This window comes from Dermacentor silvarum, unplaced genomic scaffold (assembly GCF_013339745.2).
Source record: "Dermacentor silvarum isolate Dsil-2018 unplaced genomic scaffold, BIME_Dsil_1.4 Seq240, whole genome shotgun sequence".
Taxonomy (NCBI): Eukaryota; Metazoa; Arthropoda; class Arachnida; order Ixodida; family Ixodidae; genus Dermacentor; species Dermacentor silvarum.
In genome coordinates, this window is record NW_023605915.1 from 3449 (window position 1) to 31381 (window position 27933).

General features: G+C 47.0%; 1 protein-coding gene across 1 annotated transcript; it reads right to left on the reverse strand.

Moving 5' to 3' along the window:
• LOC119434778 (mRNA export factor GLE1) lies at positions 1-27238 on the reverse strand (the record flags this gene model as incomplete). Its single annotated transcript, XM_037701854.2, has 7 exons — positions 26992-27238; positions 26506-26772; positions 25628-25776; positions 23856-23916; positions 23701-23768; positions 20192-20462; positions 1-333 (listed from the first exon to the last, which is right to left on the reverse strand). Coding segments are annotated over exons 1-7 (1275 nt in total), but the record flags the coding sequence as incomplete, so codon positions are not given.
• Between the last annotated feature and the right edge of the window lie 695 nt (positions 27239-27933).

Genomic DNA, 27933 nt, shown 5'->3' on the forward strand with positions numbered 1-27933 from the left:
CAGCCTGTCGCGAGAAGACGAGGAAGCACGTGGACTTGAAGAGGTCTGGCGTCCTTTGGGCTTGTCAAGTGAAGCAAGGGCAGCTGTGAGGTCGTCAATGCGCGCTTCGAGCTGGGCGACCGCTGCTGGCTCAGGCGTAGTCACCACGACAGAAACCGAAGGAGTGGCAGCCTCGTGGATCTTATCGGCGAGCTCAGCCAGACGGTCTACCGTCGTGTCATCAGTGGCGGCAAGGACGAGGCGAACAGGTTTGGCAAGGCGCTGCAGGAAAAGTTCCTTGAGCAGAGCGCTGTGGGTGTTGACGTTACCTTGGCCCAAGAGCTGCCGCATCCGCTGCAGGAATTGGGAGGGGCGTCTATCACCAAGTTTTTCACTGGTCAAGAGTTGTTGCAGGTGAATGCGTTCCGAAGGTACGGTACGCCTCAGGATCGTTTACTTGAGGCGCTCATACGGGTTTTCATCCAAAGGATGGATAAAGACGTCGGTGAGGTCGTTGATAGAGACATTATCACTTCGCAGTACTGCGTCGTCTGCGAAGTGATCCGGTGCAGGTGGAATTGCGCTTCGACCTGTCGAAACCACACCTGGAGATTGTGCGTCCAAAAGAGTGGCAGCTGAGATCGCAACTCTGCGATATCGGGGAGGCGAGGGCTTGACTCGGTTGATGGGCCTGACACGGCGAGGGTTTGATTTGCAGCATTGTTGCTAGGTTCGGTCATGTTTTAGCCCTAGGTTACTACTGCGAAACACGAAAAGAGAAACGACTGACATGTAAGCTGCAGAGCTGATCACTGGAGCCTACGCCCTACTACCTTCCTTATTTTCTTCGCTGTTCTATAGGTTTAGTCTGACCTGGAATAAGTCTTTTCTCTCTCTCTCTCTCTCTCTCTTGCTGTGAGCGCATCCTGGCATCGTAGCAGATGCGGGCGCTACACACCTTTTATGAATATCAAGGGATTCTGTTTCATGGTATAGGCTTGCAGGCTGCAACAAACTATGGTATATAATAAATCTCCTGTGCCGCCTTTCTTATTTCTGACACTGTATTTTGAGAAAGTACGTCAGAAATTTCTTTATGTAGGCATCAACTATACAAATGGCGGCGTTATGTAAGTAACAATTAAAGTGGCACATCAACACGGTATCTTGCAGTAGAGAGAGCAGGCTGCAAACGTAAAGGTAACGGTAGAACACACCGATATAAAGTCGTGTGTTAAACTTCGAGAGCATGTGAGCTCCGATTGCGTCTTAGGTAAATGGAGGGGGGGGGGGGGGGGGGAGGTCAGTAGCTTTTCGGCCCTCGCTTGTTTTTGTTTAGATTTTGCGCAAGAGCTATAGTTTCCTTTCCGTTTATATATTTTTATTGACGTCTACCTTACATTGCATCGGACAGCTATAAATGAGAAACACTGTTATGAACGACTGTGCATTAATTTGCACCGCCTGGAAGCTTACTAATGGAGTGACAAATATTAATAAAAGATACAATTTTGTCTTCGGAATGTATCTACTACCGTGACCGTGAATCGAACGGACGACCTTGATGTGTAACTGTGGAACTCCTTAAACATAGAGCCATCACAGGAGATATGCTTATATTGCAGCACATTGCATTCCGTATGGATTTTCCGGGCGCAGTTTATAGACTTCACCCAATGTTGTCCAGTGACGCCTGAACGTGGCGTGTGTTTTGTATGCTCTCATTTCCCTATAGTTCAGTCGTCATGAACATTTTCACGATAATTGACAAGCTGTAGTTTATTTCCTGCTACGAAGGTGGAAATAAAACTGATAAGCTAATAATAAAACTTCAACAAAACTGATTAGTGGTTATGAAATTAAACAGAAATAAATGGACCCAAGACTACTTCAGAACCTCACCAACTTGCCAGATACAGTGTACGTCAAGCCAGCTGCAGCTGCGCTTTTTGTCAGTAGATATCACAGCCATGTTCTATCTTAGAAAGCTCTCCGATGATATTTTTTGTTGCAATATTCTCGGGCAGAATAACATCTAATGAACGGGAATAAGATGCTGGCATAAAGAAAAAAAAGTCTTCAAACGGCTTAGAGGACTTCATCACTCTGTATTATCTTTATTTCTAACCAGGGAACAAGCTTGCGTTTCTTGATTTCGCCCGTCAAACTGGGAAGTTGCCAGCACCCGACGCTATATTATCGCTAGCACTCCTGCTAAAGCAACCAATCACCGATCTCTCTTCACGAGCGCGACGCGCAGTCGCTCGGAAATGGCTTTTTGTGCTTCCGCCTTAGCCAAACACTGCGCTGTATTGCTTCCGCGTCACTGGCAGCCTAGCACGAAAGAGGGCCAGCTGATGATAACCAAGCGCATATAGCAGCGACGAAGAAAGAGGTGGTCACAGCGATATCGACTGCGATGCGAGCATAGCGTGCTATCGTCTTGAGCGCACCTCCGCCGCTCTCAGTCTCTTACATACCGTCTACCACTTTAGTCAGAAGCTGGGATATTGGCCGCTTTCTCCCGCACATGCAGTGTAGAGCCAAATGGATGCTCTCTAGCAGCTCAGCAGCGCCGGTACTTAAGCCACGGAGAAAGTCGTGGATTCAACGCCAGTGATCAGCGACAAGATGGTCGCCAGCATATCGGGAAGAGTGTACGAGAAGCAGCGAAAACTAACGTGCAATAAGGTAGAAACTCCCCCACGGAGATTTTGAGTCACTGTATGGTACTATATATCTGGAACTGAAGTGACAGAAGGCTGAGACTCGTAGCAGAAAATGTTGAGTTGATGGAAGCGATAGAGGAGCTTCCACACTCGCGGACGCCAATGCCAATCTTAGAACGTTACGAGAGCAGAGGCACTTGAAAAAAAAAAGAAGAAAAAAAAACCAATAAGATTATGCGCCGAACATCGGATGGCGATGAACATTTATTGCGTCCAAGGAGGTTGAAAAAAAAAGTTCTGGAGTGGCGGACGCCCGCTGATGTTTACCAGCCAGTGCTTACCCTGACTTCACCTCTGAAGGAGTGCCGCGCTGGCTGCAGTCCGCGCACACCTTAAGTGCTTTTGTTGTGGGACTGTAAACGCTAGAGTAATTCTAAAATAAAAGGTCGTTGTTTCTATATAAAATATTATATTTGGCTAAGTGTTGGTATCAAGAACTCTAAAAAATGCACCACGGTATTCAGGTTTACTCCTAAAGCCTCTGAAACAAAGGTGTACATTTAATAGGATCTTTACAGCTAAATTAGCCATCTCAGACATGAAGAGGCAAAAAGAAGGCGTTTCCTATATTCCACTATTCCCTGATGTCTCTTCGTGCCCTGAGTAAGATGGCGGCGGCCTGGCTTCACTTTCAAAGCAGCATTGCCACTCAAATTTTTTTTTCAACCTCCTTGATTACATCCCAATCGCACCGGACTTTGCAGAGATGACTAAGCAAATAAAGTTACTAACCAGTCTGTGTTGGTGGGACGGCGCTTTTTTGCGACGGTAGCTGTCGAAGCTCTTAAATACGCACGGTTTGCAAATGGGTAAATAAATAATTGTCGTAAAGATCATTATTAGTGAGGAGCTGCGGCTTCTGGAATCAAGATGCCTAAGCTGCCAAAGCATGACAATTTCAAACATGTAACGACATCGTGGAATATGCAGTGCATCGTATTATTCCTTCTAACCACTGCGTTAGGCGTTATAAAGATTAGTTTATTTGAAGTATGTAGATACAAAATACACATTCCAAACTGCGTATGCACTGAAAGGATTGAAATGCAGTGTGCATTAGCAGGGGCGAAAGGTGTCATATAATATTCAATTTATCAACGTAAGACGAAAAAAAGATAGACAAGGAAAGGGATATAAGGTAGAGTTAAAATCATAATTGACATATTACACATATTGCGCGCAACAAACGAAGCATCTTTACAGTTTTTACGAACTCTCATAAGATAGGCGCTGTTTGTATTCCTGCTTAATTTTATATGCCACATTTTACTTTGTTAAACGACGAATCGTGTCCTCAGGGCCGATATTTTGTAGCGATGCCTTTCCGGTAATAATGCCCTCTCGCGCTTATCGCGCTTTGTCAGTGGTCAGAGCGACGGTACGCTCGCGTTATCAACGGGATAAGCCGGCCGTGAGTGGTCGATGATGAGACTAGTATAGAATAAGTCATGCGGCATCGCTACAAAATCGCGGCGGCCCAGATGAGCCACTGTTCTGCAAAGTCATACATTACATGTTACGATGACGCGAGAAAACTTTTATATGCCACGAAATGATACACAGCAATGTCAATACTCATACAAATAATTCTGGAAATTTTCCTACCTATTATATTCAAGCCACAGAGATTCCATAGCTGTGTATATATTTAAATAAACAACGAAAAAAAAAGAAGTACGCGAGATTTATACAACCTTGCAGAAGCACAGTCCAATTTCCATCTAAGCTGTTTCTTCCAAGCAGTTACATTAGGAATTTCAATTGCCTGAATTTAAATAACATACCTTAAATAGTTGTATGCATATGGCACACCCATTGACTTATCCAAGCTTTGACCGAGTATAATGCTTTTGCGCAATTGCTTGCATAAAATTTTACAAACGCCTAATAATTATCCACACATAATAACTTCGCATGCGCATCAGACATACTATTGCCCTCATTTTACCAAATTAGACTCTCGGTCTCAGTGACAGGTCTTCTAGGACAGCGATGTACACTCAGCGCTGTTTGTTATACACAATTCTAACGCACTGGAGCGCTTGGACACATAATTTACTGCAGAGGCCATATGTAATGCACACACACATCCCCCTTAACTTGTCTCTAATATCCACCAAATATAAACAAAGCGCTCGTTTATTTCACCGAGAACACCAGGGAAACATGCTACGCGACTCCTAATTTAAACGCACAAAAATTTCAAAAAAAAAAGAGTATTCAGTAAATATTTACAACGCTCACAGGTAAGCCAGAAACTTTAAGCTTTCTTTTCACACCTCCGGAAGCATGGCCCGCATTTAGATCGAATCTAAACTCGGTGTCACATACAATCCTTGTAGGAAACTAAGAAACATCGCGGTTAACGGCCATGTAACGCATTCGAGCACTTGCAAGATTCGAGCGCTTAAGAGAGGGCTTTAATTTTTAGAAAGCCCAATATTATTTGATGGAAACTGTGTACACAGATCACACATAAAATACTCCTAATTATTTTACAATGTCAGTTTTGTTGTATACGGTGAGTTTTTTCACGACACTGGGCAAACTTCCTACCCCGTTCGTATAAAAAAAGAAAGAAAAATGTTTCTACCGATTCGGAATATCTAAGAGTTGACCATTGGCTTTCTTATGAATCACGTGGGGGTCCAGCCTGTTACTGTTAAAAAACAACCTGTGCATGCTATTTTTGTTTATAGTGTCTGCTAAAGCAGCTTCAGGAATGTTTTCATGAGGCTTGAAGAAATTGCACGTAATAACTGCATTCTGTTAACACCAGGAAAAATCGAAACGACACAGAGAAAGAACGTCATGGGTTTTGAGCTGTTGTCACAAAACGCAGCTATACCAACTTGCCCAACTTTCCATCCTTTTGCATGTAATAATCAGTGCGTTGTAATGTCGGCCGTAAAACTTGACCTTGCATTTTGCCGTATGACGCTCTGTTTTTGTCTCGTAGCCTTAGGCCGTAGTCAAAGTCGTTGCCTTGTCCTATCGTATAATATTCTGCTGTCGTAGTTTTGATAACCTGTTTCTCCTTGTTGCTAACTGACGTATGTTAGATATGCTTTGACTATATAGTGTTGCGTTATAACCATAATCAGCGCTCAAAGCAGACAAAAAAAGTGGGAATATTTTAAATGTGTTCATAAATATTCAGCAAGAAGGTTAAGGCACTTGATTTTTGTCGACTTCAACCGCATGAAGCCAGCAAAGAAAGTCATGGAAAGCGCAGGTGAAATTAACTGTTTGTTTTAATTGGGATGCAGGAATAAGGAAACGGGAAATGAAAATGCTCGAGAAGATATTTTTATCTGCGGGAGCCGAACCCACGCCCTCCGAGTTAAAGTATGTACTACTGAGCTACCGCGGCGACTTTCCTCCCGTGAACTAGCTTGGGTATTTATCGTCACGGTCGTGGCTTCACTGTTTCACTTTCAAAGGGAAACGTTTTCTCGCAACCTATCCTGGAATTTGCCATTGCCGCGGGATAGCTCACAAGCAGATGATGATGATGAAATAAACTTTAATTTTCGAGACAGTGTTCCCGAGCGTTTGAGCTGTGGATCACTTCTAGGTGGGAGGGTCCCTCATTCTGGCCGCGATAGCATCCCGGGCTCTGGCGACAAGACGTCGTTGGTCGTCCAGGGCCGGGGTAGAGATCTTGGCCTCCCACGTCTCGGCGAGGAGGTTCACGTCTTCGGACGTTGTATGCTTGGTAACGGCGTCTTCGGGGCGCCACGGGCACTCGAGTAGCAAATGAGCCAGAGTGTCACACGCAGAAAATAACAGAATTAGCGCACGAGTGTGGGATAAAGCCTCAGGCGTCCTAGTGAAAACAGCCCGACGCTGTAACCATTGAGTCACAAACCGCATACTTCTATCATTCCAAGGACACCAAGTAGATGTTGGAGAGGATTAGCGCGTGCATGATGTCGCGTAGCCCGTGCGGGGCCACGTGCGTGGCCAAATGCGCACAAATGAAGCTGGCGAATAATAGTCGCCCTTACCAAGTGTCTTGCCGTTGCACTTTTTTGAAAAACATTATACATGACGTTCGCCCTCGCGACATCACTACATGGACGTCTTACAGTGCGCATTCGCATGAATTACCGTTTGAATTTCAGCATAACTTATGAACATTGCAATGCATGTTACCATTGCACGATATTAAAAGCTGCATAGATTGACAATAATGGTAACTATATTCATCGAATTCAGGATGGTACAGTTCATTTGTGCCTTCGGGAAAGCTTCGATTCCCACAGATTTCAACATGTGCGTTGGACCTGCAAATTTTTTTTTTCTGATAACACATGTATTTCCCGAGCAAACCTAATACTGAACGGGAGCCGTATGAACTTGCACTGCATCCTACCTAAATGTGCTCAAATAAAATTAAAGATTAGATTCTTGGGTTTTACGTGCCAACACCACGGTATGACTCTGAGGCACTCCGTAGTGAGTGACTTGGAATTAATTGTGACCACGTGCGATTATTCATGGGCACCAGTTACACGGTACACGAGCGTTTGTGCATTTCGAGCGTTCCAAAATGTGGCTACCGCGGCCGGTATCCAACCCATGAGCTCGAGCTCAGCAGTGCAATGCCGTAGCCACTAAGTTACCGCGGCGGCTAAACGTTCTGCAAAAAAAAAAAAGAAAAATAAAGGTGCACATTGCGATCCTGTTGGCTATGACGTGAGATTCTTGGACGTAGAAAATTAAGCGCATACACATAACGACCTCATGAAGTAAAAATATGATGTACTGCGCATTTCTTTTCATTCGTTGAGAGCTGCGATCTTCAAAGTCTGGGGTATGGCGGCGTAAAACTTGTAAATGACAGGTTTCAACGGCGAGACGGGGAACGGCCATCTTGCGGCCTTGTTACAAGATGGAGTGCTGGAAAATACAGTATTCCATGCCTATATATCAACGCCCAATTGGCAGAACCAGGATCTGTAGTGAAACCAGGCGAGCTTCCTCGGAGCACACGACACGTCAACGGCGAGTATACTGCGTATATCTGTTGTTTTTTCTTTCCTTATGTGTCAGTGGCTTTCGTCGAAAAAGGTCCGTTGCGAATTTTGTCTCTTTCTTATCCTTGTTTTTCGAGAACTTCTCTGCGGGGTGATGTCGCAATGCTCCATACTTTTCCCAGTGTTTCAGTTGGAAAGAAATAGCTTTAGAGAAGCAGTGTACAGGGTGACTTGATGATTGGTTTCGCTTGCATCTTAATAGAGTTGTTTCATAGCTGTGCGACATGTAAGAGGCCCCGAAGACGCAAGAAATAAAACTATAGGAGCGGCTTCTAAGAGAGCTTGTCACTTAACAAGTACGCCTCATTGCCCACCGAAAATGTTTGAGAGCCATTGCCGGCTGGTTGATAACGAGATGACATCCAAATTGAAGGCTTGTAACGAGGTGGATTTGTAAAAAGCATTCTGACAATGCGAGCCTTGCTCAAACACAGAGCTGTCACTTCGCCTTCTTTTTAACTTATCATAGAGTGACTCCATTGTAGAAAATAGCATGGCAAAATTATATTGTTTGGTTTAGCGTCGTGAAACTGCACAGTGGGCTCGAAGGACGCGGTAGTGGAGAGCTTCACATTAGTTTTGACCAAATGGAGTTTTTGAATGGGCGCCTAAAGCATGGTATACATGAGCGTTCTCGCATTCCGCCTCCATCAGAATGCGGCTACCGGGGCCCGACATAAGATTTGTGACCTCGTAATCAGTAACGCAAACTAGGACAATGCACGTGCAGGATCAATGAGAGTCACATGAACTTCTGAATCATTTCAAAATGAAATACCGAGGACATTAAATTGAATTGAGATGGTATTTATTTCCTATTCTCACTTGGGGGGAGAGCTGACTAAAAGAAAGCTGCATGCGCAGTTTGGCGAGCCCATCAACTCCTGCAATGCGTGGCCGCAGTCGCAAACAGAATGCATGATGAAAAAAAAAACGTATTTGGAGATAATGATAAAAAATAAAACAAGCTTGCGCATGAGTAGCAACACAGAAGTATTAAACTGATATAACGAAGTATGTAGTGAAAAAGAAAAAGGTACAGCAGTCATGTATTCAGAAGCGATAACCGCCGAATCGCCAAGAAGGCAGCTACGATTTAATGGCGTGTGGCAATGAAGTCAGCAAAATAACAAGCTACAAGATAATATGGTAGCAGACAACAAGTACGAGACATGTAACACGTAATGGAATAAACACACCACAAGTGGAAATCCACCATGAAACTGGATAGAAGAGAGAATATTTGATCTTTCAGGTACACAGGTTATTGTTGGGATTGCACAATTCAAGCGACAAGAATGCCTCTTTTGTTCTCAGTCATCAATACATGAGTACTCCCTCTAAGTAGTGCATACATCGCAGAGCACATCGATCTTTCAAAAAGAGGATAACAGTTCAAAAATGGTTTGCTCATCTTGTTCTTTGAAAATTGATTCATAACCTAGTGCTATTGAAAATCTATTACCGTTTTGAACGCGCATAATGATACTATTAAATTTAAGACTCGTAATGCTTTGCAAAAGATATCCATCATTGAAAGAAACAAATAGCAAGACTAATTTCAAAAATATGAGTATGGGCATCTCTAATTACATAATCTGTCGGCTTGGTGCCGCAGGAAAATTTGCTGCTTGGTGCCATATCTTTGAAGCTTGCTGCTTAAAGCACGTGAAATAAGTTGAGTGGAGCAAGAATAGTCTCCAAATTGTTTGTGGTGATTCATGAAAAAAGCTTTCGATATGTGGCAGAAAATCTGTCGAAATATTTTTATTGCGATAGCAATTATATGGACACTCAAAAGCAGATTTCTGCCGTCGGCGTCGCCGTCGCCGTCGCCGTCGCCGTCGCCGTGAGGTTCCGTATGACGTCAATGGAGATGAAATCGTGGCCGCGCGCCGCCGAACGCTGTATGTGCGAGTGAAAGGGCGCGAGGGACGCGCTCTTTCACGGGGAGTGAACGCACGGCGGAGAACAAACGCGCGTTCTGCGCCGTGCTTCCTTAAGGGCTGCAGAAGTAGGCGTCTCTTTCCTCCTTTACAATCACCATATATGTAGAGCAAACGCGCCTTCTTCCGATGCGCGAGAGGCCGTGGGGGAGGGGGGGAAGGGGGAGGGAAGGGAGGCGACGTTTAGCTGCGGCACCAAGTGCCTATTTATATCAGAGGCTCCGGCAACAGTCACCAACGCCGCACGCATTTTGAGCGAACGCGGGCAAAATGCCGACGGCGTCGACAACAGTTCGGCGCGTTGCCGGTGCTGCTGCATGTCCAAGTTTATACAGCTGATAAAGCTAATATCATTACTCCGTATATCTCTCTACAAATTTGCTATCGCAATTGATGCTTCACCTTTCAGGTGAAACTGCGACAACTTTTTTCTGAGCGTGAAAGAAGCCCGCAAATACACGCAAAGTGCCTCGAGCTGCCAGTCGCTCGGTAATTTTGCGTGTATTCGCGGGCTTCTTCACACTCAGAAAAGCACTTTTATGTAGCCCGTACTGAGCAACAGAAAGCTCTAACGGGCGTTTTTCATGTTGCTCTACAATTTCCCCTTTGACACCCTTCATGTAATTATAATTTTAGAAAAGTTGATTAATTATTTAGACTAATTATGAAATTATGTGTAATGCAAAAAATAATCTAAATATCTCCAGGCGAAGGCAAACAACGCTACTTTGGTTGTGTTCAGCTACGTACGTGGCATTTGCATATTTTATTGCGATAGCAATTATATGGACACTCAAAAGCAGATTTCTGCCGTCGGCGTCGCCGTCGCCGTCGCCGTCGCCGTGAGGTTCCGTATGACGTCATTTGGAGAAGAAATCGTCGCCGGTGGTAAGTGGTTCTTGAGGGAAAGGGAAAGGTTGGCGCTATCTTCTGCAGCCCTTGAGGGAGCACGTCGCCGCGCGCCGAACGCTGTATGTGCGAGTGAAAGGGCGCGAGGGGCGCGTCTTTCACGGGGAGTGAACGCACGGCGGAGAACAAACGCGCGTTCTGCGCCGTGCTCGCTTAAGGGCTGCAGAAGTAGGCGTCTCTTTCCTCCTTTACAATCACCATATATGCAGAGCAAACGCGCCTTCTTCCGACGCGCGAGATGCCGTGGGGGAGGGGGGGAGGGAAGGGAGGCGACGTTTAGCTGCGGCACCAAGTGCCTATTTATATCAGAGGCTCCGGCAACAGTCACCAACGCCGCACGAATTTTGAGCGAACGCGGGCAAAACGCCGATGGCGTCGACAACAGTTCTGCGTGTTGCCGATGCTGCTGCATGTCCAAGTTTATACAGCTGATAAAGCTAATATCATTACTCCGTATAGCTCTCTACAAGTTTGCTATCGCAATTGATGCTTCGCCTTTCAGGTGAAACTGCAACAACTTTTCTAATTCAGATGTACGAAATGTAAAGTTAAACCAAGCATATAAATATTTATAAATGAATGTATTTGTGATTCGGTAATAAAAAAAAGCGAACCAAAAACGGCTCAAGTTTGGAATCATGTTCTGGTCTCACGATAGAAACTATCAAAAACTGTACCTGCAATCAGCGCGTAAGCTCGCTTGTATTTATAATAAAAGCTTTACCTGTCAAAGTTGCGACACTATCTTTGTTCGGAAAATGATTATTAGCTATTATAAGCTATATGTTATATGATAAATTTTAAATAAAACCATATATGACGATACTTATACATCTACACACATCAGATGAACAGTAATGCTTTCCTAGCTGGAAAACCATGTGTAGCATGAACGCAAACAAATCCGAGGTCTTTGCAAAGGCATTCGTGCGTTCGTGAACCTGAGCGACTACATTGCACCTAAGGCGGCTTCATTAAAAGAAATCTGGAATTTTCCACTGGGCCATCTTTGTTTACCCTCAGAACACTACTTTCTCGGCTAAGCGCAGCTCCCATTTTCTGTGTTGCTCTTAATGCCAATGACCTAAGTGAAGTCACTTTGTCGGGATGATAGTTTTTCAGAGAAATTGGTCTCTGCCAGATTTCCGTCTTTCGCTTGTTCTGAGGTGCGCTCATCTTTGGGATTCGCACTGGAAGAAGATAGAAGTAAAGAGCGAGGACGAGAAGACGAAAAACAAGAATGTCATTTAAGCAACAACCCAAAATCTCTATCTAGAGTTTCCTTCCCTCCGCACTCGAGACTGTGTGTGTACGTTTGGTGTGTAAGTTTGGTACGGGCGTTTCTTTGTTAGTCGAGGCACATATAATGCTCTACTGTTGGCTCTGCACCGAACAAATTCTGCATCGAACGCACTTAGAGAAGGAGAGAGAGGGACGCACGGACGGACGGACGGACGGACTGACGGACGGACGGACGGGCGGACGGACGGAGGAACTCAGGAGCGTCACAGTTGTTCAAACAGGTCGCTTGACCGGAGGAACTTCAGTAGCGCCCTCGTCGCCTTCTGGTGTGAAGACAGTATCAGCCGGCATTCTAAAATCGTCTGCTCAGAAAGCGGCCAGCCGTCGAGGCGTGCCAACTCCGTTACGAGCGACTGTCTCTGGGAGCTGTAGCGGGGACAATGACACAGGATATGTTGGACTGTTTCCTCGCTGCCGCAAGTATCACAGGCAGCACTGTCAGCCATTCCGATGCGACAAGCAAAAGCATTCATAAAGGATACTCCAAGTCACAGTCGGCAGAGAGCAGTTGTCTCGATTCGAGGAAGTCCAGATGTAATGCGTAGTCGGAGGGATGGGTCCAGGCGGTGCAGTCGAGTATGTTGAAAACCTTGATAACCTTGACTCTTGATAACGGGATCGGTTCCTTCACAGCATTTTCGTGAGCCCTCCTTGCAGCTTCATGAGCAGCTTTCAGTGGCCTGAGAGCCACTGAAAAGTGATGTCATGTCCTTCATACATACATACATACATACATACATACATACATACATACATGCATGCATACATGCATGCATGCATGCATACATACATACATACATGCATGCATGCATGCATGCATGCATGCATGCATGCATGCATACATGCATGCATACATACATACATACATACATACATACATACATACATACATACATACATACATACATACATACATACATACATACATACATACATACATACATACATACATACATACATACATACATGCATACATGCATACATGCATACATGCATACATGCATACATGCATACATGCATACATGCATACATACATGCATACATGCATACATACATACATGCATACATACATACATGCATGCATACATGCATACATGCATACATGCATACATGCATACATGCATACATGCATACATGCATGCATACATGCATACATGCATGCATACATGCATGCATACATGCATACATACATGCATACATACATGCATACATGCATACGACCAGCTTCTATGACGTTTTGCATCTAGACATGAGATATCGGGTTCTATCCTGGCTACAAAACGTGCATTGACACAAGGGTGCAATACGTGAACTCATGTGGCGTGCTTTTGGCGCCGTCTACAAAACCCCAGGCTGTATAAATTTGTCCGCAGCCCTCCAGAACGGCGTCCCTCCTTCCGGACAAAGGGCAGATTCAGGACGTCAAATCCCATCGTCATTTTGTTTTTCACTAAGGCTACTTCCTTTCTTTCTCCCCGTGCACATTAGTTCCGTCAATTCTTAGAATAGTAGAATAACAAGGAGCAACAGAGCATAGCCAGTGGCATCCTATTTTCAGTGCGTCATAGTTGATAAATATTGTCCAAGTGCGTTGCGCGTGAAACGCTGATTTCAGTTGCACGCAGGGGTCTCTTTACGCAATTGTCAAACGAAAGTCAAATCTTTTTGATGACCCCGATAGCTTCAATTGCAACGCCCCAAAGATTGTTGACTATCACCGGTCACTGCCTTGAGTTCTTTATGTGAAGTATGTATTACATTTTACCTCGATGAGATAAGGTATGGGTATCATATTGTCACGTACGAGTTTGTAACGCTGTGGACAAAATGACGTTGGTTGGGGAAGAAGAGGCTGAAGTCTCTCGGAGCTCGGTAGATGGTGTCACCCTGGCCACAGAGCTACAACCCTCTGTATATATTGTAAATACATATATTTTCTCCCCGTAACATTTTGGTGGAACTGCGGGGTAATCTCGCCACAAGCCGGCCCTGGATCTTCGCAGCGGGCGTCACATCGGTTCCGCTGTTATGGCTACTGACGCTGCCTCCGACGCTGACGCTGCCTCCGCCGTCAGACACCGGCGGAAGTGGTACTAACCCAGCTACGTCACCCCGGAATCTTCACTGGCACTGGCAAGGTCGACGTCGAAGACTGGCTGACGTCGTATGAGCGCGTCGGTAAGCACAACAAGTGGAATGCCACACATTTGCTGGCCAACCTGATCTTTTACTTGGGAGGAACCGCAAAGGTATGGTTCGAGACGCATGAAACCGAAATTACAAGCTGGGACTCTTGCAAGGAAAAGCTACGCGATCTTTTCGGAAGGCTTGTGGGACGTCAAATGGAAGCCAAGCAAGAGCTAGCGTCTCGTGTCCAGACACCAACCGAATCGTACGTCGCGTATATTCAAGACGTTCTGGCTCTCTGCCGTAAAGCGGACGCGGACATGCTAGAGGCCGATAGGGTTGGACACATCTTGAAGGGCATCGCAGACGATGCGTTCAACCTCCTGCTTTGCAGGAACTGCTCAACGGTTGAATCCATCATAAAGGAATGCCGGAATTTTGAGCAAGCGAAGAGCAAACGCATTGTACAACGCTTCGACCGACTTCCCAATACGGCTGCCACTTCCTCCTGCAACGACCCTCCGGCATCACATCCGCCTGCCACGCCAAGCTTGACACAGGTCATCCGCCGCGAACTTGAGGCTATGGCTCCAAGTTCTCACTGTCCCCATACGCACGACAACATGACCATCTCGCTCATTCAAGCTGTTGTCCGCCAAGAAATTGCCAACATGGACATCCAGTCTGCCGTCCGACCACGTCCCACCCCTACCACTCCTGTCATTGCCTCTGCTGCACCTCGCCAGTCGTTCCCGAGTCGATATCGGAACCCATCTGAGTGGCGAACACCGGATGACAGGCCGATTTGCTTTGCTTGCTCCCGGGTCGGTCACATCTCCCGCCACTGCCGTAGTAGCCGCTGGTACTCCTCGCCTCGACCATACGCTGATCGCCGCTTCGACCGAGACCCTTGGTCTCTGTCGCTCCTTTCTGAACCATACCATGCCGGCCTCCCCTCTCGGGGAAACACCACTAGCCGCTCGCCTTCGCTGCAACGCAGTCAGTCCCGCTCGCCTACACCTCGACGTCCCTCGTCCCCGTCCTACGCGGGCCGCTTCTCGGGAAACTAAGCAATGCAGCCCCCGGAGGTGAGGCTGCGTTGATGACTCGGACTGCAAAACCTCTGCTGACCCCTGCTGCTCGACCGAACCTTGTTGAAATTTTTGTTGATGATGTACCCGTTCAAGCCCTCATCGATACTGGCGCTCAGGTGTCGGTTATGCGATCAGATCTTCGTAGCCTGTCTCCGTAAAGTCCTGACACCTGCCGAGTCGCCTGCCGAGTCGCCTGCCGTTTGAGTGGCTAATGGCAGTACAACAGCCGTGATGGGAATGTGCGCCGCCCGTGTTACCATTGCCGGTCGTCCTGTGTTAGTCCTGTTCACTGTACTGGCCGAGTGTCCCCACGAAGTGATTCTTGGAATCGACTTCCTGACTGCTCATTCAGCACTTATTGACTGTGCAACCGGCACCCTTCGCCTTGAACTGCCCCATTACTTTGCCGACCCGACCGAAGACCACAAGTCCCGACTTCGTTCTGCTGAATTTGTTCGCCTGCAACCTGATGCTGCGACCTACGTCCTCATGTCGCCTTCTCCTCCACTTCGAGATGGCCCTTACGTGGTGTCCCCACTTTGCGACGTTCTCCTGGCACGCCAAATCGCACTACCCAGCTCCATTGTCACTCTTGTTAACAATCGAGCGTGGCTTCCCCTTCTGAACTTTGGTTCGTGTCTGCAAGTGCTTCCTGAGGGTGTATCTCTCGCTTTGCTGTCCCCTTTGGAAGAGTGTGGAGTAGCTCCTCTTACGCCCGAACCACGACTCGACACTGCTGCAGCTTCCGACCGTCCTACTTCAAGCAACGACAAGTTTACGCCCATGATAGCTACTGACCTACGGCCTGCTTACGCCGACGCCCTTCACCGTATTCTGATGTCCTATGAAGACATCTTTGATTTTGGAAATCGCCCGCTAGGTCGCACCTGTGTCGTCACCCATCCCATCCTCACTGGTGACGCTCCTCCTATACACCGGAGGCCCTACCGTGTGTCAGCAGCTGAACGCCAGGTGATCCAAACGGAGGTGGACAAAATGCTCTCCAAAGATATTATCGAGCCTTCCTGCAGTCCGTGGGCGTCACCTGTCGTTTTGGTTAAAAAGAAGGACAATACCTGGAGATTTTGTATCGATTACCGTCACCTGAATAAGATTACGAAAAAGGACGTGTATCCGCTTCCGCGTATTGATGACGCGCTGGACTGCTTACACGGTGCCAGTTATTTTTCATCGATTGATTTACGCTCCGGCTACTGGCAAATCGCAGTGGATGAACGAGATCGCGAAAAGACCGCCTTCGTCACCCCAGATGGTCTCTACCAATTTAAAGTGATGCCTTTCGGACTGTGTAATGCCCCTGCTACCTTCGAGCGCATGATGGACTCTCTTCTGCGCGGATTCAAATGGACCACATGCCTCTGCTACCTTGATGACGTCATAGTTTTTTCACCGACGTTTGAGAGCCACCTTCACCGACTCTCAGCTATCCTTGATGTTTTTAGACGTGCCGGTGTACAACTCAATTCTGCAAAATGCCATTTCGGCCGCCGCCAAATACGAGTACTTGGTCACTTGGTTGACGCTTCTGGCGTCCAGCCTGATCCTGAAAAAGTTCGTGCCGTTGGGGAGTTTCCCCTTCCGCGTTCTCCTACCGATGTCCGCAGTTTTCTAGGGCTGTGTTCCTATTTTCGGCGATTTATCCAGAACTTTGCGAAATCGCTCGTCCTCTCACAGACCTTCTGAAAAAGGACACCACTTTTCGTTGGGGACCCGACCAGGCTGAAGCATTTTGAACGCTTATCAGTCACCTTACCAATCCACCCGTGTTGGGTCATTTTGATCCGCATGCCTACACAGAAGTTCGCACTGATGCAAGCGGCCATGGCATTGGCGCTATCTTGTCCCAACGACAGCGCGACACCAATCGCGTGATCGCGTATGCTAGCCGTCTTCTTTCTGCACCAGAGCGAAACTACTCGATAACAGAACGTGAATGCTTGGCCCTTGTTTGGTCCATTGCTAAGTTCCGCCCTTACCTGTTCGGTCGACATTTCACCGTCGTGACAGATCATCATGCCTTATGTTGGCTATCCTCACTCAGAGACCCCACAGGGCGTCTTGGCCGCTGGGCTTTACGCCTGCAAGAGTACACGTTTTCCGTGTCCTACAAATCTGGGCGGTTACATAAGGACGCCGACTGCCTCTCCCGCTACCCTGTCGACCCACCGGATGGCACCAAAACCGATACAGATACCTGCGTTTTGTCGATCTCCGACTTCTCACGCATCGCCGACGAGCAGCGTCGTGACCCATATTCGCGATCCATCATCGAACGCATTACCTCGGAGCAACAGGACGCTTCTCTCCGTATGTTTGTTCTCCAGGACGGGACCTTATATCGACGCAATATGAATCCTCATGGTGCTGAACTGCTCCTCGTCGTTCCCCAGCATCTGCGCTCGACAATTCTCTTGCAGTTACACGATGCGCCTACCGCTGGTCATTTGGGTGTCTCCCGTACATATGACCGTGTCCGCAGACGATTTTTCTGGCCTGGGCTATATCGCTCTGTTCGAAGCTACGTCGCTGCCTGCGAACTTTGCCAACGCCGCAAGAAGCCTCCATTGTCTCCCGCTGGCCACCTTCAGCCTAAAGATATCCCCAGTGAGCCATTTTTCCGCGTCGGCCTGGACCTTCTTGGCCCATTTCCTACCTCATCCTCGGGCAACAAGTGGGTGGCTGTTGCGACGGACTATACCACGCGTTATGCCATAACGCGGGCCCTCCCTACAAGCTGCGCAACTGGTGTGGCTGATTTTCTCCTCCATGAAGTCATCCTACATCATGGTGCCCCACGTCAGCTACTCACCGATAGAGGCCCCTGTTTTCTTTCTAAGGTTGTCGACGACCTTCTTCGTTCTTGCTCAACGTCCCACAAGTTCACGACGGCTTACCACCCACAGACAAACGGACTTACCGAGCGTCTCAACCGTACACTTACGGACATGCTCTCCATGTACGTGTGTGCTGATCCCCGGGATTGGGACTGCACCTTACCTTTCGTGACGTTTGCATATAATTCGTCGCGTCACGATATTACTGGTTATTCCCCGTTCTATCTACTATACGGCCGTCACCCTCTCCTGCCTCTTGACTCACTGCTCCCTTCTGACGCCACCACTACCACGTTCTATGGTCACGACGCCATTGTTCGCGCGGCCGCAGCACGTCGTATTGCCCGTGACCGTCTTCTGGCATCTCAGACTATCCAGAAGCACCGTTACGACAGTCACCGTCGGGACGCTCATTTCAGCCCTGGGTCCCTTGTTCTGCTTTGGGTACCCTCCCGTCGCGTCGGCCTTTGCGAAAAACTGCTGCCACGATACGTCGGGCCATACCGAGTTCTTCGCCAAGTCACCAGCCTCACATATGAGATCTCACCTGTGAATTCAAAGTCTTCTACCACCCCAGGAACTGATAGTATCGTGCACGTTTCGCGACTAAAGCCCTATAACTCGCACGCTGATTCGACACCCTAAGAAGCATCGAGACGATGCTTCTGCCGCCGGGGGGTTCATGTCACGTACGAGTTTGTAACGCTGTGGACAAAATGACGTTGGTTGGGGAAGAAGAGGCTGAAGTCTCTCGGAGCTCGGTAGATGGTGTCACCCTGGCCACAGAGCTACAACCCTCTGTATATATTGTAAATACATATATTTTCTCCCCGTAACAATATATGTAAACAGGGAAGAGTCAACAACACAGACATCCCTGCCAAACAATTGGAAGGTGCCTTCAAGCAAGCAGATTGAAGCAAACGATGGAAACGCAGGGTTTGTTGATATCCCACGCCAACGAAATGCACACCACAAATTTTCGAGCATGTCATTGGTTTCCATTAATTAAGTCAGGACTGAAATGCAATGAAGCAAACTGCAAACACACGCTTTACATGGCACACACTGCGTACCCACCCCTCTCAATGGTCACGGAGGCACGGTCGCGTCGAGAAACGAAAAAAATTCCCTTCCCAATGAACAGTTAAAATAGTTCTTTGAGCATCCAACCACGTGACAGTTCATGCGATACATTTCGAAGCTGCGACCTAGGTCGATAAAACCTAAAACTATACCAATCTGTTTTTATTACAAGTCAACCATTAGCCCTCTGTGATAGGTCAAAATGGATTGGGCTCTGCCCATATGGGCGTGGCGCTCCGAGCCATTCTGACCTATAACGGAGGGCTAATGACGAATTTGGAATAAAAACAGATTGAAATAGTTTTACGTTATAGCGGCTTTAAGTGCGCGCACTGCTTTGCTATGCGTTGGCTTCAACAGCATTCATGATGTATGCTTTATCGCATAAGCGGTAAAGCATACGAACGCCGCGAAGGCGGTTTTGGTTTAACAAAGAGCTATTTAACACTATCGAATTTCAATAGTAACGAAGAAAGGTGCCACTTTTACCAACTTGGTTATATCGAGGTTTAACTGTAATTCGATATACCAGAGTTCAATACTATAAGCATATCTGAAAAAAAAAATTAATTGTGGCATTTTACATGCCAAAACCACGATCTGATTATGAGGGACGCCGGAATTATTTGGACCACCTCAGGTTCTTTACAGTGCACCTAAATCTAAGTACAGGGGTATTTTCGCATTTGGCCCCCATCGAAATGCGGCTGTCGTGGCCGGGATTCGATCCCGCGAAAGGCATATCTGGGATCGACTGTACCGTCATTAATTAAATTAAATTACGAGGCTTCACGTGCCAAAACCACGATCTCATTATGAGGCGTGCCGTAGTGGGGGACTCCGGAATAATGTGGACCACCTGGGGTTCTTTCGTCCACTTAAAAGTGTATCACCCACTGAAGTCACCTGCTGTTGATTAATTCACATCTCCACCTTGCTGTGATCCTTTTGTCCCGCTCCTGCTTTATATAATGGCCTCCATACGCTCCCAATCTATAGGACCTCATGCCATGTAATCACTATAGGAGTCATAATGAGCACTTGAAGTAAGGTGCCAAATAGAGACTATCAAGTGAACACTACAGGCAGCAACAAAAAGAACAGAACAGCAGCCTCACCAACATCAGCAACGACGGAGTGGACCAGGGCGTTGAGCTGGGTGGCAAAGTCGAGGACCCGGCTGAGGTCCTCACGCGAGACAGCGGTGAGCGCGCCAAAGGCTGCCACCTGCCGGGCCATGCGGTCTAGCAGGCCTTGGTGGTCCTCCACGGGGGTCGTGAGGAACGAGGCAAAGGGGCACTCCCCAAGAGCCTTGCGCACCGACGCCAACGTGGACTCCATCTCCTGGCACTGGCAGCGCAACGACTCTGCTCGCTGCTGTGACTCTGCCTCCCTGCGCAGTGAGAGAGTGAGCTGCACACTTGCTTGGAACCAGCCGTGGATGCAGGCTTTTTTTTTAAGGGAGGGGCCCCGCCTGACTTTGAGAAGGTGATTGATGACGATGAGCTTCAATGCTAGAGCATTACTTGCCTCATTGTGAGACCCCGCCGTCATCAGACAGCCGTGGCATAAAAATGGCACATAAATTACGTCATCTTGATCTAACTAAAAAGAAAAGTGGGCACGATGAGGATGCGATCGTCTGCCTCATCGTCACTGCTACCGCTCCGTAACCGAGCACGCTAACCAGCATTGCGCCACCATTGCAACAGGCGACAGTGATGAATATCTGCGAGCCTGTGCATGTGGTTGGGCTCTGCCTGGCAACAATTCACTAGATGGCAGAGTGAGCTGCAGCCGCTCGCTCTGCCTTTCGCGTTGTTGGGGACCCGCCATCACAGGAGCCCATGGATGACGACATTGAATACGATGCAACGCGCTTCAGGTAGACGTCGGACGACAACTATGCCATCCCCCAGAGTACGAGGTGGAGTTCGCCTACGAGTCCGATGAAGAAATATAGTAGTGTCAACACCACGGTGCTGCTCGGAAGAATATAATAAATCTCTTAATATCTCCGCTCCTAATGTAGTAAATCAATTAAACGCATCTAAGCATAACATACATTTTGTCATAGGCAGGGGTGAGACTGCCCAAAGTCATTATGGAGCAATTTTCGGAGCAAGTAAATTGCGTTTTGGAGCAGTTTGGCGCAGACTAAATTGCATTTTGGAGCAGCTTGGAGCAGAGTGAATTTCATTTTGGAGTAGGCCAATCTGAATTTTGGTGGTATAATGGAACATGGCAGGACACTTCGCAAAACCACAATGAAACACGATGAAACAAAGAATAAACCAACACAAAGCGCGTAGTAGAAGCACGCTTTGTAGCTACAGCATACTAGAATATGCAAGAGTGAGTGGAGCGGTCGCACGGCGCATGTTTTCCTGTAAAGCGGAAAACCTCAGTGGAACTACAATCGAACTATAAATTCCCACGCTCATGATGATAGCGGAAAATGTTCTCAATTTATGCGGTCCAATCGACGCGCTACCATAATTTCTGAGTCACAATATGTCCCTGCAGACCCAGAAAGCCGCAATCAACACTGCGCTGGTATAACAGAAAACTATTCCAATCTGTCTTTATTGCATATGGACACTCCAGGCGCATCTCTGCCTTCGTCGTTGCTGTGGTGTTCCGTATAAAGTCCAGGGGCGACAACATCGTCGCCGCCCGCCGTATGCTGTATGTGCGAGTGAAATCGTGCGAGGGTGAGCCGACCATGGCGGCTCAATTTCATGCGCGCAAGGGAGGAAAGCGTGGAGGAATCGCAATCTTCGGTCGCATGCAAGGCACAGTGTGGGGAATAGAGGGAGGGAGTCGTTCTCCGGCGGCTACTGCTGGCGTATAGCGATGCCGCGTGGGCCCTGTCTTGAAAGCGGTCTGCGATCGGGACAGAGTGCGAGTGCTCATAGCTTAGTGCACGCTGTGCTTTCGCCATTTAGTTCGCGTTGAAGCGAGAGGCAGCACGAAGGTCAATTTGCTCGCTGCTGCTACACATCTGTGATATGTAGCAGCAGCCAGGTGAACACATCTCGCTGCGAGTGAGATGTGTTCACGTTTGCTTGTGTGTGCGTGACACCATGCTTGTTAATTACGTTAGTAAGCTAATGTTTACAAGTTTATACGGCCAATAAAACTACTATCCTTACTTCGTATAGCTGTTTACTAATGTGCTACCATAATCGATGCTTCCGATGCTTTTTATTCCAAATCTGCCATTAGCCCTTTGCGATATGTCAAAATGGCTCAGGCCTCGCCCATATGGGCATAAAAACAGATTGGAATATATTTACAGTATACTGGCCCTGTGGATAGAGACGCCCGCCCACTAAACCTGCTGTAGCCCGTGCCTCCATATAATATCTAGTTCGCTTGGAGTGCCATCAGCCTACTTTCTGTTGTTTTGTGCCTATTCTAGGGAGCGCTGCGCCGCTCGGCCCAATCAACCGTATTCTAGTACACTCTAAATACAGCCACCCTGGCCGTTCCGACAGCAGTGACAACAGCCGGGAGTGGCCGCGTGTGCGCCGGCCAAAGTGGGAAAATAACGAGAAGCTTTGCAAGAGGCGCCGTCGCATGGTCAGCGGAATGTGAACGGCCGCAGTCTTTTTCGGAGAACGAATCCGCTCGCTGTTCGCGGCCACTACCAGAGCACACATGCCGAAGCCGTTCTGGCGCAGCGTGGCGAAATTTTTGTGAATTTTCTGTGTTTGGAGCAGTTTGGAGCAGGAATCTGCGTGTATATCAAAATGGTGCAATTAGCACAGGAGTCCCAACCCTGCATAGGTATGGTTTTTGCTGCAGGAACACTGCAAGTGCAAAATGTAACGAGAGAACCCTATTACAGAATTTGCTGTGCCCCAGTTCTGGCTAGAGCACTATTCATTGGGACACCAAACTTTAGCTTCCCATGATCCAAGGATCTCCGTTATATATAGTAGTGAAAGTTTCACTACCACTAGTACTCCCTAAGTAATGCGGCCTTCGCAACACATGTGAACAGTCTGCCAGTGCCACAGTGTTGGTAGAAAACAGCACTAAAGAAAACAAGGACACAAAAATAAAAGCTGGCAACAGAGAAAGGACACTTGAGAGTACTTCTATCATGTTTAAATTTTCTTTAACACAGTCCTACATTGCTACCAACTCTCCCAACTTGTCAGTTATGTTTCAGCACCATGCTTAGATAAGAGAAAGCCTTCAGTCAAATGCTGAATTTCCGTATCATGAACAGCTTGCTTTACTGCTACAGCCCTGACTTTCTTGGGATGCAGAACACTCACAGCCAATGTTGAAGTTCAATTATTCATAGAACACATTACGGAACACTCACAGCCAATGTTGAAATTCAATTATTCATAGAACACGTTACCTCAAAGCCACTTATGCAGTGGCATGGTAGTTGAATGTCTGGTGAGATCAATTCATTGACAGTGAGCCAGTAAAGCTAGGTACTAGAGTTGCTAACTCGTGTTTGCAAATGAAGTGTTTCCAAGCATTCACTGCGCATCCCAGGGATGGTCAAACACCTGTCACAAGGTGTTCACAGATTTTGTGGCTTTCTACTGGCAAATTAATGACAGTATCCCAAACTCGTTGCAGCTCACAAGGAAGGCATAACTGACCTTTTCTTCTCTTCCTCTTCCTGCTGCTTTTGTTTCAGCTCCGCTTCTTTAATTTTGTTCCTCAGGTGCTGGAAGGGAAATGCAAAAACAAGTGAATGTACGTGTGAGCACCAAAGAAAAACAGAGCGACTACAAACGTTTGGGGAAAAACTTACCCGCACATGGCTCTGGTGATGTTCTCGCGTCATCTGGCTTTTCTCTGCAAGCTCTCGAAGCCTAGAAGAAACATGAAAGAAAGTCTTTATCTGTGGAACATTACACATCCGCAGCTGCAGCAAAAGCGGCGGTGGCGCTTTTGCTGCAGCTGTATGCAGTACTAATTGCGATAGGGAAATAAAGAGCAGAGATCAAGAAAGTCATTACTTTGCGAAGGAAATGGAGAACAACGTGGAGGATCAGTAGTCCAGCATATGTTGGGGAAGTTGAAATCCCCCAATAATATAATGGGGTTTGAAGGATGCCACAAAATAAGTGTGTTAAGCACATCGTGAAGCTCAGCGGTAAAAATAGGTGGGTAGGAGGGAGAGCGGTAGTAAACAACGATCATAATTTTACGATGGCCGATATCAACGCAAGCACACACAACTTCAAGGTTACAGTGAATGTGGACTTGATGACACTGCAAGGACTTTGAAATAGCGAGTAGTACGCCTCCACGTTGGCGAGCAGTGCGATCGCAACGGAAGATATGGAAACGAGACAGGTCAAAGATTTCACAATCTTGTACTTGAGGTTGTAGCCACGTTTCGGTTAATGCAATAATACCAGCATCACAGCTATCGACGAGCGAGTCAAGTGCCTCGCGCTTGCTAATCACACTTCTGGCGTTAGCAACGAGCACTGAGGCTTGTGCTGTTAAAGATTACACCGTTGCCCCTCGCGAGTTGCTAAGTATCAGGCTGATGACACGGATTGTCAGGTACGCGTGCGTGATCTGGACCAACACCTTTAACCTGCTTAAAGCTGTCACTTGTTGGATCATACATGAAACATTTCCTATCAATGAAAAGCTCTCATTGGCTCGAGCATTTTTTGTTTGGTACTATTAATATTTCAGCCTGAGAAGATTTAACATAAAAGGCATGTGCTGCCAGTGTTTCGTTTCATGACATTTGTTTATGGGCTGTCATTCTCAAAATTCTGAGGAGCTGTATAAACTTGGACATGCAGCAGCACCAGCAACGCACAGAACTGTTGTCGACGGTGGCGGCGTTTTGCTCGCGTTCGCATCGAACATGCGCGGCGTTGGTGACGTGTTTATGAAGAACGTGCCAACCTTTACCGTACACCCTATGGCAGTGTACCGTAGCAACCATAAGGCCATGGTCCCTGTGGTCACAAGATAAATGAAAACCACCGGATCATATATATTTCTCATTCTTTAATAGTTCAAATAACCGATTACACCATCACATCATAATAGTCATAATTGGAAATATATAATTCCCAGCATAGTACAGCTTCACTGGTCTTCCATCCACGTCCCCATGGAAGGGCTGACAAATTTGTTTGTTTTGTTTCTCCAGCTTCATTACCAATAATTTTTATTTTTATGAGCCTTTTGCGACACATCCACTCGTATTTCAAAGGTAAAATTCTGTGCAGAGGCTAATCTAATTTACATTATCTGAAACTAGGCTTTTGATGCAGTTGGCCTTTAGGCTCAACTAGAATAACAGCTGGTCACATTTTCTTTTGGTTCTCACTGCCACCTTCCTGTCCCTTACCTTAATAATACATCTGTGACTTTTCACTCCATCACTCGTTCATAAGCCAGTCAGCTTCCTTTAAAGTTCTCTGTTATCCTCAAAGTGTTGGTGTTAGAGTGTGCCATTGCACTTCGGCCACGGCATGGTTTCTCTTCTCATTTTGCTGACATGAAAAAAAAAAAAAAAATGTCACCACGATATAAGAAGAGAGTGTGTACCCTTCGAGGTACTCCTGGTTGAGCTTGTCCAACTGCATCTGGTACTCGAGTGTCTGGTTCCGCTCAATCAGCATAAGGTGTTTTTTGGCCTGCTCCTCCCAACGGCGGTTCTGCTGCTCATAATGTGCAATCCGCTTCCTCATGGCATTCTGCAAAGTTCAGTATAATAAATGTGTAAGTGCACAATGAAGAGAGACTGTTCAATATGTTACATTGTGATGTTGGTTCCACACGTTACAAAATTTGAAATGTCTATCAACAACAAACTGCAAAACGAAAGCAATTAAATCACTGAAAACCATTCTTCACATACATGAGATTGAGAAAATGTCTAAAGACTGCTTGTAGCATAGTTGCATTTATTTGTGCAATGTCACAAAGGCAGAACAAAAAAACACGACCATCCACGAAAATTTTCATGCCAGTGAGAAGTCGTAAGCTTTCCCTATAGTAGAAGTGACGAGTATGTCCAAACTGGCTTAAGCAAAACTGGAGGATCACGTGAATACCTGTACAATAACTATTTTAATTCGGTGTCATGACATTTACAGAGCTACATTCCTTCCTTAATCCCTCTTGGACTATGTGGGCGCCGTTTGCAAAATCTCTTATGGCATAGTTTGCTCACCGCAAAACGAAAGTTCTGATGCAGCTGTCAAATCACTACATTTCTGTGGAAAAGGGGCCACACATACTCGCGCTTTTAACTTGTAACGTTTCCTGCCAACAGGGCGGCTGTACTCGGGCAATGCAGACGCGGCTGTTATTGCTGATCTGGAGATTTTAGGCTGGATGAATAAGGGCAGTTTTCAGGAGAACACATTCTTGAGCACCACAGGTTACAAATGCGCGGACGAGCAGAACAAGATTCATATTACCCTGACGCTGTTCAATCTTTCTTGCTCGTAATTGTGTATGGAGACGTCGTAGTCCGAGCCGACTACGTATGCGTACAGGTCCTGAGCGTCGTCGCTTTTCGGCGATGGCGTGTTGTCCGATGGCGACTCGCCGGAACTTTGGTCGCTCGGCGTGATATCCTGTGGAGTAGGACCGTCAGCGGTGTCTTTTTGCTGACGGTCGTATTCAAACCGGAGCGGCAATAGTCTTTCGTCCAAATGTATCATGGGCTTGCTATGAAGGACGTCCTGCGATGTCAAAACAAAGGAGTCTGTCAGTGCCCTGCACTGAACAAGCAATTAACACATCGCGAAGGCAACCCATTTCTACGGTTTCGGCGCTTTGCAGAAGAAAGTTAACCGAAGCTACACTTAGCGCTGTGACATCAGGAATGCTTCTAAGAATAAACGCGAAGGACGCGATATTATGCATTTCATACACCACAAAGTTAGCTTCGGAATGCTCACCTGCCACCAATTCTTCGAAGGCCAGTGGGTTTCGTAGACTAGCTTTCCTTTGCTGCTATCTCGGAGGGCTTCCAGGACTGCCTCCGTAGAGGCCTCATGACGAGTGCCGTATGATACCAAATCCATTTCAAATGGAGAATTCGCACCGATGTTAACAATTGACCATTTCAGCTCGAATCCCCAACAGCAACACACCGCAAAACACGCAGGCTGATCGTGCCGGCCGAGGGTCTCGCCAATGTTTTCCCTCCAACAAGAATGGAATTGGCTTTGGATTTTGGCTTCGCAGCTATAAGCTAGTCAGTTTCGGTTCGTTAAAGCTACAGTGAACTAGAATGTTAAAGCACAGCCTCCTATATATATATATATAAGGTTAGGAAGAGTTTCGGTTCTTCCCCCCCCCCCCCCCCCCCCTACTGAGAAATAATACAAAATTCCGACAAAATCCATCTCACGACGAATCTAGATGCTAACGCTATGATAAAGTGTTCTAGAACACTTTAGCGATGAGCAATGTAGCGGCACGCAGTACTGCTACTATAGAGACGCGTCATGTATGTTTTAAAACCCCTTTGATACTTTGAAAGTAGCGACACTCTCCTCCCCGCCGCGCTTTCCTCGTCGATTCTTCTCGCCCGCCGGCTGCGCGCGCTGCGCACGGAACGCCATTCCGCCTTGGCTCCCGCGGACGGGCCGCAGAATTCGATGGAGGCGCATGATTTAGAGCCAGTTGCGCGCCCCAGTGGCGTAGAATATTTTGAAAAATGGTGATAACGCAGTAGAGCACCCAGGATCTCTGTCGAGGGGGGGGGGGGGAGCTTTTTGTGGATGGGGGAAGGGGGAGCAAGCAATTTGCATAATATGCAATTTCCGCAAGAGTAATCCAACAGCAAATAAAATGCATAATAATTATAATAATATAATGACACCAAGGATGATGGC